General features: G+C 45.0%; 1 protein-coding gene across 4 annotated transcripts in view; it reads left to right on the forward strand.

Moving 5' to 3' along the window:
- SETD7 (SET domain containing 7, histone lysine methyltransferase) overlaps positions 1 to 12542 on the forward strand; it is a 53012-nt gene extending 40470 nt beyond the window's left edge. For all 4 annotated transcript variants that reach the window (XM_088828020.1, XM_055405793.2, XM_055405791.2 and 1 more), the window contains 2 exons: positions 1214 to 1371; positions 6911 to 12542. In XM_088828020.1, coding sequence (XP_088684146.1) covers positions 1214 to 1371; positions 6911 to 7091 — 339 coding nt within the window. In that variant the 3' untranslated portion in view covers positions 7092 to 12542. The remainder of the gene's footprint in view (positions 1 to 1213; positions 1372 to 6910) is intronic.
- The last annotated feature ends 2869 nt before the right edge of the window (positions 12543 to 15411 follow it).

Here is a 15411-nt window from a genome sequence, read left to right on the forward strand (position 1 = left end):
TCTGGTGAGAGCCTGCTTCCTGCTTCATTGATGTCCCTTTTTTTGCTGTAATTACACATGGCAGGAGGGATGAGGGAGCTCTCAGGGGTCTCTTATAAGAACTCTGGTCTTATTCATAAGGGCTCTACCTGCCCTCATGACTTAAACACCTTCCAAATTCTTTTTTTTATATAAGATAGGGGAAAGTTAATTAATAGTAAGTTGAAGACTTCTCTGGTGGCTCATGGGCTTCCCTGTGGCTCAGACAGTAAAGAATCTGCCTGCAATGCAGGAGATCCAGGTTTGATCCCTGGGTGGGGAAGATCCCCTAGAGAAGGGATTGGCAACCCATTCCAGCATTCTTGCCTGGGAAATTCACATGGACAGAGGAGCCTGGTAGGCTATAGTCCATGGGGTCGCAAAGAGTCAGACATGACTGAGCAACTAACACTTTCACTTTTCACTTTCTGGTGGCTCAGGGGTAAAGAACCCACCTGCCAATGCAGGAGACATAGGTTCTATCCCTGATCTGGGAAGATCCCACATGCCACAGAATAACTAAGCCTGGGTGCCGCAACTACTGAGCCTGTGCTCTAGAGTGCAGGAGCCGCAACCACTGAGCCCACGGGCCTAACTACTGAAGTCCACTTGCCTTAGAGCCTGTGCTCAGAGAAGCCACCACAATGAGAAGCCTGCACACCACAGCTGGAGAGTAGCCCCCTGCTCACTGCGGCTAGAGAAAAGCCCACGCAGCAATGAAGACCCAGCACAGCCCAAAATCAATCAATCAATTAATTAATTTAATTACTTTAAAAATAAATAGTAAGTTGAGCTGCCCTGCACTGCTCATGTACGCCCTTCCCACCATCAGTATGTGGAGTGTGCACCATCAAAGTGCAAGGGATGCCTTAAACCAGGGGTCCCCAACTTCCAGGATCTATTGCCTGATGATCTGAGGTGGAGCTGATGCAATAATGACAGAATTAAAGTGCACAATAAATGCAATACACTTGAACCATCCTGAAACCATCCCCCCACTCTGATCCATGGAAGGACCGTCTTCCACAAAACCGGTCCCCGTTGCCAGAAAGGTTGGGGACCGCTACCTTAGGTTTTTGCCATATATGTGGCACTCAAACCATGAGGTTAGGGATAAATGAGTTAATATCTTCAGTGTCCTTTGAGTTCCTGGGAGGAAGCTCGTTTCCAACTTTCACTTTCTTGTTTTCTGCAGGTTGACAGCAGGGACTGGGCTCTCAATGGGAACACCCTCTCCCTTGACGAGGAAACGGTCATTGATGTGCCTGAGCCCTACAACCACGTGTCCAAGTACTGTGCCTCCTTGGGACACAAGGCAAATCACTCCTTCACTCCAAACTGTATCTATGACATGTGAGTAGGACACCAAGCTGCCAGTGCCACGGGGCCCCGAGAATGAGGAGGGCACCTCAGAGGTGTTATCCTGCCCCAAGGAAGGTGGCTCCCTTAGAATATCAGAGGGTCCTCTGCCAGGGGACTACTCATGCTTATTACTTGAAACTCAGAAATAGAAAAGTGCTTCAAAGAGTAGACATGCTGTGGAAATACTATACTTCATGGTTGCTGTTCTATTGTGGCTTTTTTCTTTGTTCTTCAGCTCTCTCATTCGGGAAAATTAAGGATAGTGTCATTGAAAACACACAAGGAGCCAGTCACGAAAGACCGTGTGGTGTGTGACTCCATCCGTGTGAACAGTCCTCTATAGCCCCAGACACAGAATGCCCATCAGTACTTGCCTAGAGCTAGGGCCCGGGGTTGGGGGAGCGAAAGTTGATGGCTAATGAGCGTGGAAGTTCCTTTTTATAATTTTATGTTGGAGTATAGCTGGTTAACAGGTTGTGGTAGTTTCGATTGGGCAGCAAAGGGACTCGGCCATACATAGACATGTATCCATTCTCCCCCAAAGTCCCCTCCCATCCAGGCTGCCACGTAACCTTGAGCAGAGTTCCATGTGCTATACAGCAGGTCCTTGCTGGTTATCCATTGAAAACATAGCAGTGTGTTCACGGCAATCTCTACCTCCCTAACTATCCCTTCCCCTCACCTTTCCCCTCCGGTAACCATAAGTTCATTCTCTAAGTCTGTGAGTCCATTTCTGTTTTGTAAATAAGTTTTCGTTTGTATCACTTGTTTAGAGTTCACGTGTAAGTGATATCATATCCTACTCTTTCTCTGACTTTCTTCACTCAGCATGACAGTCTCTAGGCCAACCATGTTGCTACAAATGACTTTATTCATTCTTTTTTAACAGTCCATTGTATATATGTGCCTTGCCTTCTTTATTCATCCCTCTGTTGATAGACATTTAGGTTGTGGGAAGTTCCTTTCGAGGCTTCCAAAGTTAGAGGCTGTGGTTGCACAACTGAAAACCACTGAATCGTATACATTAAATGGGTGCATTTTCTGAAGCACGAATTACATCTCACCACAGTCATTAGTTTTAAAAAATCAAATAATCCCTTTCAGTTTGTGCCTCCCCTTCCAATGGCACACTGAACCTCTTGGAAACCTCCATGGATGAGAACCTTACCATTATCCACAAAGGCAGCTGCCTGGACAAACAAATACTATGGAGTTAGCTGTTGGGCTCTGTGACTAGGAAGTTCTTTCTCTTGAGCCCCAGTGGGTTCCCCTGTATCCTCCAGCCCTTGGCCCTAACTATCCCTTTTCTTCTTGTGTACAACCTCGATCTGTCTTCCACATGGTAGTCCTACACACCTCATAGTATTTTCATGCACTCCCAAACTGTCTTCCCAAAGTCAAACATCTCTGACTATTCCTTAAAGGGATAGCTGAGATTCCGTGTCACTGCTGTCCTTAGCTCAGCCTGAGGATGACGGTTCCTCCTAGCAGCCAGGAGCCGTGTGCAATCTTTCCTGCTCAGCTGTAGTTTGCTGTTGCTTGGTCCTCTTGCTTGTTAACATAAGCAGGATCAGATCTTGTGCGTTTAATCTGTAGAAGTGCCAGGATTCGAGTGTCCCTTCTTGCATCCCTGAGATGGCTTTAAAATTGTTCTGGCAGTCGCTTGCTCTCCTTGGCAGCCAGTACCAAGTACTGAAGCTACAACTTCTGTTTAAAGGGCGAGTAGAAATGGCAAAGGACATGTGTCATGTGAAATGAAACTGACACTGTTATTAACTCCAAGGCTTTCGTGGCCAATGTAAATTAGGCCAAAGCATCGTTCCAGGCTGCACACAGCTGAACAACAACCATTTAAACCCATGGTAACGAAGGATTATAAATGCTACTCAGGCTGCCCCTTAAAACGAATGAGTTTTGTGATTTCATGGCAAGGATATGATTTTTCTCATCAAAAGTAAGAGAGCACAGGAGAAAAGAGAAGGAACCATTTGTGCAAAATCAAGTCCCTCCTCAGAAAATTTTTTTTTCAAGCCCAATGTGAATGATTAATTATTTGGGGTCACAGAGAGACTGTGCCAAGTCACTTTAGGCGTATCCATCTCTGCGACCCTATGGACTGTAGCCTGCCAGGCTCCTCTGTCCATGAGATTCTCCAGGCAAGAACACTGGAGTGTAATGCCATGCCCTCCTGCAGGGGATCTGACCCAGGGATCAAACCGGCATCTCTTATGGCTCCTGCCTTAGCAGGTGGGTTCTTTACCATGAGCACCACCTGAGAAGCCCCAGGAGAGACTACCTGAATAATAATCAGAGAGAACATTCAGATACCACCAGTCCATGTGATTCATTTGTTTCTAAAATCATTGGTACTGCTACGCACACTTTAACACAGAACAACAACTTCTGTAAGCCGTTTGAACTGTAGTCCAGTACAGTGTGCCAGTGGACAGACGGGAACTGCTGCCCTTGCTGTAGATATAGGTTACTCATCAACAAGGAGCCGAACTGCATGGTCAGAGGTTTGGCCTGAGGGCAGATCTTGCCCAGTGTTTCCTGAGCACTTTCTCCAGGCCAGTACGGTGGCACAGACTTCTGTGCACGATGTCATTCAGTCTTCCCAGTACCTTCGTGGGGCCACCAGTATTACTGGTGATTATTACCAGTATCCCAGATCATGGACAAGAAACACAGGGCTCTTGTCAAAGTGAAGTGCTCTAAACCTCTGCGCTTTAGGGCTGCCTTGAAGAATCAGCACCTGAGACTGAGTTCTTTCTTTTCAGTCTGTCCATTTTCTACTCTGAAAATAATGAAGATGAGTAGGAAAATGAAAAATGCAAGAAGATAGTAAGAGAAATCTTAGGCTTCTTGTGGGATTTTTTTTTTTTTGGTGTACCACCAGGTTAACTAGAGCTCCATTTCAGGAGTAATTTTTTTTTTTTGAAGTATCTGATTTACAATATTGTGTTGGTTTCAGGTGTACGACAGAATGATTCAGCTATATATATATATGTATTCTTTTTCAGATGCTTTTCCTTTGTAGGTTATTATAAGATATTGAATATAGTTCCCTGTAGTGTACAGTAGGTTCTTATTGCTTATTTTCTACATAGCAGTGTGTGTCTATTAATATTAATCCCGTACTCCTAATTTATCCCACCTCCCTCCCCACCTTTCCCCTTTGGTAGCCATAAGTTTGTTTTTTTACGTCTGTGAGTCTGTGTTTTGTGAATTAAGTTCATTTGTATCATTTTTTTCAATTCTGTGTGTAAGCGACATCATATGATATTTGTCTTTGTCTGAGTTACTTCTCTTAGTATAATAATCTCTAGGTCTGTCCACATGGCTGCAAATGGCAATGTTTCTTCCTTTTTTATGGCTGAGTAATATTCTACTGTAAGGAGTATTATTTTTTTAATGAAATATTTTAGAGACCAAGAGTTGCGATTTTACTAAGTAATTCCCAAACCCCTGGTCCAGGAATATCTTTTGTGGCAGAGCACATTTGAGGACTCTGTGTGTGTGCACAGCCTCACACACCCACAGGCCTGCTTCCATGCTTAGCCACTGATGAGAGTCTTCAGTTGTGCCAGGCACAGGCTAGTGGTAAAGAACCTGCCTGCCTGCCAGCGCAAGAGACATAAGAGATGCAGGTTCAATCCCTGGGTCAGGAAGATCCCCTGGAGAAGGAAATAGCAACCCACTCCAGTATTCTTGCCTGGAGAATCCCACAGACAGAGGAGCCTGGCGGGCTGCATAGGGTCGCAAAGAGACAGATATGACTGAAGTGAGTGAGCACAGCACAGCACGTTGTCACCGCAGGAACTCTTGGAGGATAAGAATCACTAGTCTTATGATTGCAGAGGAGGAAAGTGAGATTCAGAGGTGCAGAGGTGAGTTTCCAGAAGGAGGCAGGAACAATGTGTGGAACCAGGACTCACCCCAGAGTCTTCAACCCCAGATCAAGTGTGCTTGCCAGGGAGGAGGACACCCAGGACAGGCAGACATTGAGGACCCTTGAAGTGAGGGTGCGGGTGTTCCTCTTCATCCCACACAAAGTATGTCCATACACCGCAGACACACCTCTCCCACCAAGTGCTTGCCATCATGCGCCATGTGCCATCTACTTGGGATCTAGGACCTTCTGTGATGTTTCAGTGCCCTTTGTTCAAAATGTAGCTGTAAATGAACCAGACAGATTCAACCATATGCATACAAAAATATAAGATTTTTTCTGGCCTTGCCTTCCACGTATCTGCAGCCCTCTAGGCTCCTCTGTCCAGGGGATCCTCCAGGCAACAATACTGGAGTGGATTACCATGCCCTCCTCCAGGGGATCTTCCCAACCCAGGAATCAAACCCAAGTCTCTTACATCTCCTACATTGGCAGGCAGGTTCTTAACCACTAGCACCACTTGGGAATCCCTTGTTAGAGGAGACAAATCTATTAATACTTATTGAGCCCCTGCTCTCCTGCAGGGAGCTGTGCAGGTGAGCCGGGCTGGGAGCCTTCGGCAGATGAGCATAATCCTAGCATGAGCCCAACCTGTCCCTTCACAGCGTGGGTCAGCAGGAAATCTGAAAGAAGCAGGATGGCAGAGCGTCTGGGCTTCCCTCTTGGAAAGAAATCTTCATTTACTCTCAAAACTAGAAAATAATACTTCCTCAAGAAGTACAGGATGGAATACAGCATTTTTTGCTTTTGAAAATCCACAGGGCTCTCTCTTAGAACTCCAGAAGTGCCCTTGCCCTGAGACACAGCCAGGTAACCTGATGCTACAGGCTGGATGAGCTGAAATGCTGACAGACTACACTGAATCCGATTTCTCATTAAAGACAGATTTTTGGGGTAGATCTTGGCTGTTGATTTATAAATACAGAGTGCCAGATATGCTCAAAAAGGAAAACAGGGTCATACTTTTTATTTACTTACTTATTTTGGCCATCTCAAATGGCAGGTGGGATCTTAGTTGGAACCAGGGATGCAACCCAGCCTCTTGCATTGGAAGCAGAGAGTCTTAACAACTGGACCACCAGGGAAGTCCCAAGGCCATGCTTTTTAAGCCTTAGTGCAGTGGTAAAGAATCTGCCTGCAGTGCAGGAGGCAGGAGATGAGGGTTCGATCCCTGGATCAGGAAGATCCCCTGGAGGAAGAAATGTCAACCCACTCCAGTATTCTTGTCTAGAGAATCCCAAGGACAGAGGAGACTGGTGGGCTACAGTCCATGGGGCCACAGAGAGTCAGACATGACTGAGCGACTGAGCAGGCACACAGAAGAGTCCCCTGGGGGAGGGGGAGGGGGTGTTCAAATGCAGATTCCACTGCCAGGTCTGGGTGGGGTAGCCTAAGTGTCACCGTGAGCACCAGGCTCCCAGGGAACACTGATGCTGGCTCCTCTGTGACCCTCACCCTGAGGACCTGCCCCTGGTGTCCAGGCCGCAGCATGTGGGTGATTCCTGTCTCAGCCCTTCTAGCCTTTCTGTCTGACCTTCCGGTCCACCCAGGAATGACTGTGTGCATCTTGATGTCTAGGTTTGTCCACCCCCGGTTCGGGCCCATCAAATGCATCCGTACCCTCCGAGCCGTGGAGGCTGACGAGGAACTCACCGTTGCCTACGGCTACGACCACAGCCCCCCAGGGAAGAGCGGGCCAGAAGCCCCTGAGTGGTACCAGGTGGAGCTGAAGGCCTTCCAGGCCACCCAGCAGAAATGAAAGGCCTGGCTCCAGGCTTCAGGGGACCTGGAATAGAAACTTGGATCTATGCACTACGTTTATCCGACAACAGGACAACCAGGGACTGCTCATGCTGTGACATCACACCCTCTCACTCTGCGTTCGCTACGACTTTCTCGAATACTAACTAGGTCTGACTGTATTACTCATACCAGATTTAAAATTAGCTAGCCTTGCAACAACGCCCTCCTGAGAGGTACTGTCGAGCACTTGACAGAAGACAGCATGATGTTCTTGGGTGGTTCAAGTCTAAATCTGTACCACTTCAGAGATGCCAAATGATTAGACTGAAAAAAGGGAAAATGAGGGGGGGCGGTTTCAGTCATTTTTAGTCAGTGGTTTTTCCATGAGGTTTATTTCTATGGCCAATGCAAATTGTGCAGTCACACTTGCATATGCGCCGTTCTAAGGGGAGAGTTACTACATGTTTATTCTCTAAATGTAGTATAATTTGCCTTTTAACCTTTGATCTGTCTCTTGCAGTAGAATGGCTTTGTTTCTTCCCCCTAGCAAACAGAACCCCACTTTTTGAGTCAGTTCACCGCTTAGACCTCTTCTCTCTCTTAGGCATCTTTCACAAGAGAAAACTTCCGAACAGATTTCGTGTCAGCGCTAGTGTGTAGGTCTCTCTGGCTTTCTCTGGATCTGTCATTGTTTCATTATTATGTCCTAATATAAAGACCGGGCTCCTAGGGCCAGGCTATTATTATAGAATTATTATTCTCGCATGTAAACAAAGATATCTTTGCTTTAAGATGTGAGAAGAAATGAATTTACTTTGTTTGCATTAAGTTATGGAAGAGTTGTAACATATTCTTTAAGAAAGAAGAGAGGGAAATTAGTATTTCTAAGCAGTAACTCTGGCAATTTTGCAGTATGTTCAATAGTGCTAGTCATTTTTTTTCTCCTTAGATACACATTAAATGTACATAACATAAAGCAGTCTGGCTTGTGGCACAGTGCATTGAATTCAGAAGTCAAATAGCAAACTTGAATTCTAATCCAGAATTCGAAGAATCCTTTGTTTTGTTTCTTTTTAAATCGCTACTATTAAGAGAGACGTACTGATCACTAGGTACAAATCAAATCTTAACCGCTAAAACTCTTCAGCATTGTAATTTCAAAGCATTTACCTGCTTCGAAGCCTTGTGAATTAAGATTAACACCTGTATAGTTTAAAGGCAACAGTATCAACAGCATTTCAGTCATTTTGCTAGCCATGTGTAATCACAACTGCAGAAATAAGGAGAAAACCCCCTGTTTTTTAGTTTAGCTAATTAGGTACGTAATTTGACTGGGATTGCTCTGAATGAATTCTGAGAGTTTGGGGGTTATGGCAAGCACCCTCGCCACATGCCACAGCAATGCCTTCCCTAGATGCCTTGCTGTCTAGGGCGGTCTAGAGATTAACATTTGTTCCAAGTCGCAGCTGTCAGCGGAGCACCTGTCACCAAGTCAGTCTGGTCTTGAAAGCTGAAGCCTTCCACTCTGTAGTTCTTGTAACTAGGGAAGGCTCAGAGAGGAGAAAAGAAACAGGCAGGAGGAAGTTTGCTCTTTTGTGTCAGTTACATGCTCTGGGAAGAACTTCACAGAAGTGTTGATCCAGGGCTGCTCACAGCTTTCAGTTCTGGCAGTTTGCTCCAAGCACAGGATTCAGCCTTTCCCTTGGCCAGGCTTTCCCAGAGCCCCTGTGTCCCCCCGGCAGAGCAGCTAAGTGGCCTTGAGTTCAGGGAGATATGCTGCTGGTTCACTTGTGAGAAGTTCTGAGGGCTGCCAGAAAGATCTTCCATGAAGGGAACTGAAACGTTTTCAGATTAAAAGGCACCAGGATAGGATCGCTTCTATTCTACAGAAAGAGACCGTTCAGCAAACTGTGATAGACGGATGGAGTCTTGGGACTTGTATTCCGACAGGTGCTTTCATTCAAACATGTCCCAAAGTGAGTGACTGTCTCCCTAGAAAGATGGCTTGATCTAACCCTGGTCAGTGGGGCTGGGAGTGAGGTCACGGGGAGGACTGGCACAGGTCCCCACAGCAAGGACCTCAGCCTGCCGTGGGCTGTCATTTCTATACCAATGGGCTGCCCCCTTCAAATGGAATTTCTCTTTTCTTTTGATAAAAGTGATCGAAGTGAATTAAATAGTAGTGGTTAACCAGCACAAATCCATTTTTCAGATGAGATCGTGAATGACAACAGTTTGAGTTCAGAGCCCGGCAGTGTGTCTGTGACATTCAGACATGTCAGAGGAGGCAGTACCCCTAAGCTGGTCCTCGCTGCATCTCCGGGCTCTTCTTTCTCCTGCTCTCCCCTTTCTTCTCTCTCGGTCATCTGTGAGAATGCCCCGTTGTGCCTACATAACAACCCACCAGCTGATCCCTCCCTCCCACCGGCCGATCCCTCCCGCCCGCTCCCTCTGCCCTGCCTCTCCTGCCTCTGTGTGCGCCCCTGGGGCCCTGTCTGTCTGTCTTTCCCTCCAGGGGTACCTCTCTCCCTCACTCTGCATCCATGTCTGAATCTACCGCTCCTGCTGTCCCCTGCCCTCCCCCCGACACACTCCTAAATGTAAGCCTTCGTCACAGGGTGGGGTCAGAGGGCGCTTTAGGGTTCACTGTGTTCTGTAGGTAGACAAAACCGTCAAGGGGTTTGGGGTCCCCTGAGGAATGACCTGCTGAGGGAATAAGGCTGTTTTTCCCTGTTTGAGCCAAAGCTGAGGGAAGCATTTTTCTACTGAATCTTGATATCCGCTGTGGAAGGAGCTGTGTCAGGAAGCAGGTAGTTTCATGAGCAACAGCACAGAAATGTGGAAGAACCCATGAAGTGGGGATAGAGGAGTAACTTTCTGGCTCCCCCAAAACGGCCAGCGCTGAGATGGGTGTGTGATGCCATGGTACCCAGGAGATTCACTCAGAGCCGTCTCAGTCCAACTCCTGCATGACTAGATCTTTCCTTAGCAGCTTTTCTATGACAAAATATTATCTTATGTTAGAGTTAGGAATAGGAACTAATCTGTAGGAGTATGTCCCCAAATGGGCATTTGAATGGACTCAGAAAAAAGCAAACGTAAGGACTGAATTTCTGAAAAAGGAATGATGAGATTAAAAAGCTACTGGCATGGAAGACTTGAGATTTGCAGTACCTATTCTTATTTTAACCTGCTTCATCCCTGGTCTGCCTGAGAAACTGAGAAGAGAATTTGTTGTTGAAGACCCCTTGAAACCTGTCTGAGGCTGTCTTTAAACTTATCTGCCCTCTGGGGGTTCTTCACACTTGAAAAACAATTTCCTCATCACCAACCACCTGAAAAAGGCCAGCGTGAAGGCCAAGTGTAACCATTGACGATATTTAGTTGTAACCATAAAATCGCAGTAACTGTGAACAGTGAGTTCAAGGGTTGTCTTCTCCGTGAGTCGTATGTGGCACTTTAGTAACTTTCCTTTAATCTATGAAATTTTAAATCACTCATTGCAAACTGCATTTAAGATCTTCCAGGAAGGGATTGTTTTTCTGTTGTGCTTTGTTTTAAAACAGTTGCCTCAAGTTTCTGTCTTAAGAGTAGTGATTTAGAATCCAGACATCTTCTGTTTTAGAAAAATAAGCAAAACTATGTTGCAAGACTGATAGGGGTAATGTTTATTTGCCGCAGATCAAAGGTTCACAAAACATATGAAATTTTTACATCTACTTGAGGTACCTTGATAGTTTTTTTTTTTTCTGTTCTTTCAGGAATTTGGAACTTCGGTGTCTGTTTTTATTTTAAAAATACTAAATTGTTACGGTTTTATTTTGCCAAATGTGTGCAGACATATTCAAAGCAATGATAACTATTTCAAGCCATACAACCACAGGGATGGAAACCCTTTTCACAAATTTTAATGTGTTTGTATGTAAATAGATGTTTGTATGAACTATTTTCATGGTAGAATGAATATATTTAAATGAAGTTGAATTATTCCAGTGCTATTTAAACAAATTGCAAAAATTTTTGGTGAGAATTCTCTGAGTTTATTGAGATATAATGCAGATCAATTTTTATTTTTAAAGAATCAAAAGCCTACCAATAACTCTGACGTGTGGCAACTTCCCCACGTTGTTGCCCCCGACGTGGAGAGAGCCCGTAGGCTTCCCCAGTGCCTCAGCCGCTTCCTGGTGGAAGTTAGGTGCTCGTGGAGTTGTGTCCACCCTTCAGTGACATCACTCCAGGCCTTCAGGGGCCAGGGAGTGACTCAGAGGCATTAGAGACACTGGTGCAGTTATCTGGAGCACAATTTCTTTGCAGGGCAGCAGAATCAGAAGCCAGACGTGGCCGTGGGAACCTTGGGACAGGTTTTCTGGCCGCCATCCACCGCCACCCTTACTGCCTAGTCACACACGTCAGGGAGGCTGCCCTGAGTGGAGTTGGGGTTCAGATTCCCTGGGTGGGGCTTCTTTGGTTTTGCCAGCAGTCCCTGCCTCCGGGCCTTCACCTCGAGAGAGGATGGAGGAGGGTTCTGCTGGCAAGGCAGGGCCCATTTCTCAGCACAGTCCACTTCCTGTCTCAGCTCTGGGCGACTATGCACCCAAGCACCGAACTTTCCACCAGAGAGAGACATCCTTGGATAACGCAGATCATTGCTTCCTCTGTCTGTGACTTGACACACCGTTGTTAGAAGCCGTTTTAACATTGAGACCAGTCAGCTCCCTAGGACATACCTCCCAACTGCCCTGACTCTTACTAGAACACTCCTTTGCAATGATAGTCAACTTGAGTGGGTTTTGTTTTTTTCCACTTTGGTCCTGGATGAAATGAAATGATAAATATGATGACAAATTTTCACTGTGTATACTAGCAATATGTACACACGTACTGATGTATCTTAATGTACAACTTGGTTACATTGTGGATGACTGTCATTCATCTCGATTCATGCATTGGGAAACTGCAGGGACTACGTAGTGTCTGCTTATCATAGAAGAGAGCTGGGTTCGTGGTTCTGAGCTCCCTACTTCAAAAGTTTTTTCTCCTGCGTTTTCTGTGTTCTCTTTTTATCCTGAAACAAATCAATTAGGTTGTGAGGTATGTTTAAGGATTGGAAGCCAAGGGAATGCTTTCAGCATTTATTGCAACCAAAAGTTAACCTCATCACAGTTAATGAGCATCTTTGATTGGTCTTTTGTGGAATTTGAACTAAATCTATGAGCCTTATTCAATATCTATAATTCTATGGTTTTTTTAAATTATGGGAAATTAATGAAAGATGTTTACATGAATAATGTTTGCCCTTACTGTGTTATGAATGAGTTTTTTGTAGTGTGTCTGGGTGCATGTGCAAGAGAGTAGGAAAAATGTTTCTGAAACAAAACTTGACAATATTTGTAATGAGAAGTCAATTTAAAGATTGCTATAATTGCGCTATAGAAACAATGCAAGTATTAAACAAAATACACAATCACCTGTCACTGTCTTCCTTTGGTTGCCTGAGACAGAAGAGCAGTAACATTTCTCATGCCATATCTATCTGTATATTTAAATTACTTTGCAAACTTTACATTTGAACTAGTTTCAAAATGGTATTCACCTTTTACCATTTTCAAAGCATTATAGTAAGAACTGAGAGAGGGCTATGGAAAGATTAGAAGCATGCTGTGTATTTGACATAATACCACATACACTGATGAATCCAGAAAAATTAGCAACATCGGCCAAATATATCTGATCGACTCCATAAATGTATTGAACAGAAAAGAGAAAATCAGGGAAAAGGTAAGAAGAATGGGAAGCTCATGGTTAAGATACAGGAACGTTGTTAGATGTCATGATAGATATTGGTGATCTTAGGATAGCTTTAAGCCAAGGACGGAGAAGGCACCCCACTCCAGTACTCTTGCCTGGAAAATCCCATGGATGGAGGAGCCTGATAGGCTGCAGTGAAGCCAGGAGCCCCTTATTGCTTTAAAAAAAAAAGTTTCATTTTAAATTGGAGTATACTCTGTGGACATGAGTTTGAGTGTACTCCGGGAATTGGTGATAGACAGGGAGGCCTGACGTGCTGTGATTCATGGGGTCGTGGAGAGTCGGACACGACTGAGCGACTGAACTGAACTAGCCGATTAACAATGCTGTTGTGATAATATCATGTGACCAGCAAAGGGATTCAGCCATACATATACATGTATCGAAACTCCCCTCCCATCCAGGCTGCCACGTAACATTGAGCAGAGTTCCCTGTGCTATACCATAGGTCCTTGCTGGTTATCCATTTTAAATACAGCAGTGTATACATGTCCATCTCAAACTCCTTAACTATTCTCCCCGCCCACCCCCCAAACAACCATAAACCGTTTTCTACATCTGTGAATCTGTTCCTGTTTGTAAATAAGTTCATTTGTATCATTTCTTTTCAGATTCTACCTATGAGGGATGTCATACAATAGTTCTCCTTCTCTGACTTATTTCACCCAGTTGGAACCCCTTATTTCTGCACAATCACAATCAACTTCCCCAAATTCTCCCCTACAGCATTCCCAAAGCACAAAGCGAGTGACAAAGGGGATAAAAATAGTACTTCACTATTGACTGCACCATCTGCCCAGGGTCCCAAAGCAGTGAATTCCAGCGAGTTGGGCCAAGCTATGTGAGTCAGTAGGGTGGCAAACTAGAGCAATCCATGAGCACGCCTGCTTTCTCTTAGCCTCTTCGGCTGCCCGTTCCCAGCTCTTATCACACTTCCTTCCATTGAAGCAAGTGAGATGACTCAGTCCAAACCAGCCCTGGACCAGCTTTACCACTTGGATGAAGACACGTCCATACCCTGGATCCTTAAGGCAGAGTTTCACTCACCAACGCACAGTATTCTTCCTGCTTGTGAGGGAGAGGAGTGTGAGATTAAAATGAATAAAACTGGAATAAATCTAAGAAGCTAAACTCTCAAAAGTGAAGGATCAGGCAATTTTCTGTGGGTTAAGATGGATGTGCAGAGAAGGCAATGGCACCCCACTCCAGTACTCTTGCCTGGAAAATCCCATGGATGGAGGAGCCTGGTGGGCTGCAGTCCGTGGGGTCGCTAAGGGTCGGACACGACTGAGTGACTTCACTTTCACCTTTCACTTTCACACATTGGAGGAGGAAATGGCAACCCACTCCAGTGTTCTTGCCTGGAGAATCCCGGGGATGGGGGACGCTGGTGGGCTTCTGTCTATGGGGTCACACAGAGTCGGACACGACTGAAGTGACGCAGCAGCAGCAGCAAGATGGATATGGGCTAAAGGGTTGTAGAATAAGGGATTGTGAGGAAGATCGAGACCAAATTGTTTTATGCTCAGTAATTGCCCCACATACACTGCTTACAAAATATCTGCCTTTGGGCTTTAATGTTCCAGATCACTTAGGCTGATAATTCATACTAAATTTGAAATTATTTCAGGGGTCATCTCTAGAATTAGAATTAGATAACAGTCATTCAGAAGATTGGGGTTTGGGATTGTTCAACTAGAAAGTTTTGCCCCAAGTATTTTAGAAAACAACAGTTGCCTTTCATATAAAAAGATGATGCAAACTCCCCTGCAACGTATTGGTGTGTTTTTCTTAAGGTTTTGTTTCTCTGTGAAAACCAAAAGCCATGATTTTGAATTTAGAGCTTCACTTCTTACAATATACATAGAAAAGGATGAATGGCTCCATCTACATTGCTACCAAATTTCTACTTTTGCAAGTATCAGAATGTTTCTAGCTTCAAGAAACATAAAAGCCTGCCTCAATATAGCTGAAGCAATTAAGATTTACTCTTTCACATAACAATTGTTGAGTGCCCCTGGAGTTGGTTAATTCTAACCAACTTTCTTTCTATCTTTCTGCTTTGCAATTCTTAGCAGGTCAGGTTTGCCCTTAGCGGCCAGTTCACCCCACAGTCACAACATGACTGTCACAGTTTCAGACATCACAGCCAGCTTTGGCAGTATCCAGTAGGTGAAAAGGTAAGTCTCTTGTATGGTCTCTACCATGGAGGAAACCTTGTATGGACCATGGGAGCACCATTAGTAGCTGAGGGAAGCATACAGCTGTGAGGGGAAGGATAGCAGAGCCTGAACAAAGCGGAGATTCTCCCAGCAAGGAAGGAAAGAGAAATAAGGGTTGGGCTGACCACCCACAGTGTCTGTCTCTTTTCCAATATAGATTTTGTCTTATTTTCTTCCGAGAAGAAAGGAGGTTAGTCTCTTCAAATAAATAAATGGGTTTTCTTTGCTTTCTTTTTTTTATTATTTGGCTGCACCTGGTCTTAGCTGCAGCACGTGGGCTCTTTACCTGAATGTGGGAACTAGTTC

The sequence above is a fragment of the Moschus berezovskii genome, chromosome 19, assembly GCF_049115385.1.
Source record: "Moschus berezovskii isolate FMDL1 chromosome 19, NW_MosBer_1.0, whole genome shotgun sequence".
Lineage (NCBI taxonomy): Eukaryota > Metazoa > Chordata > Mammalia > Artiodactyla > Moschidae > Moschus > Moschus berezovskii.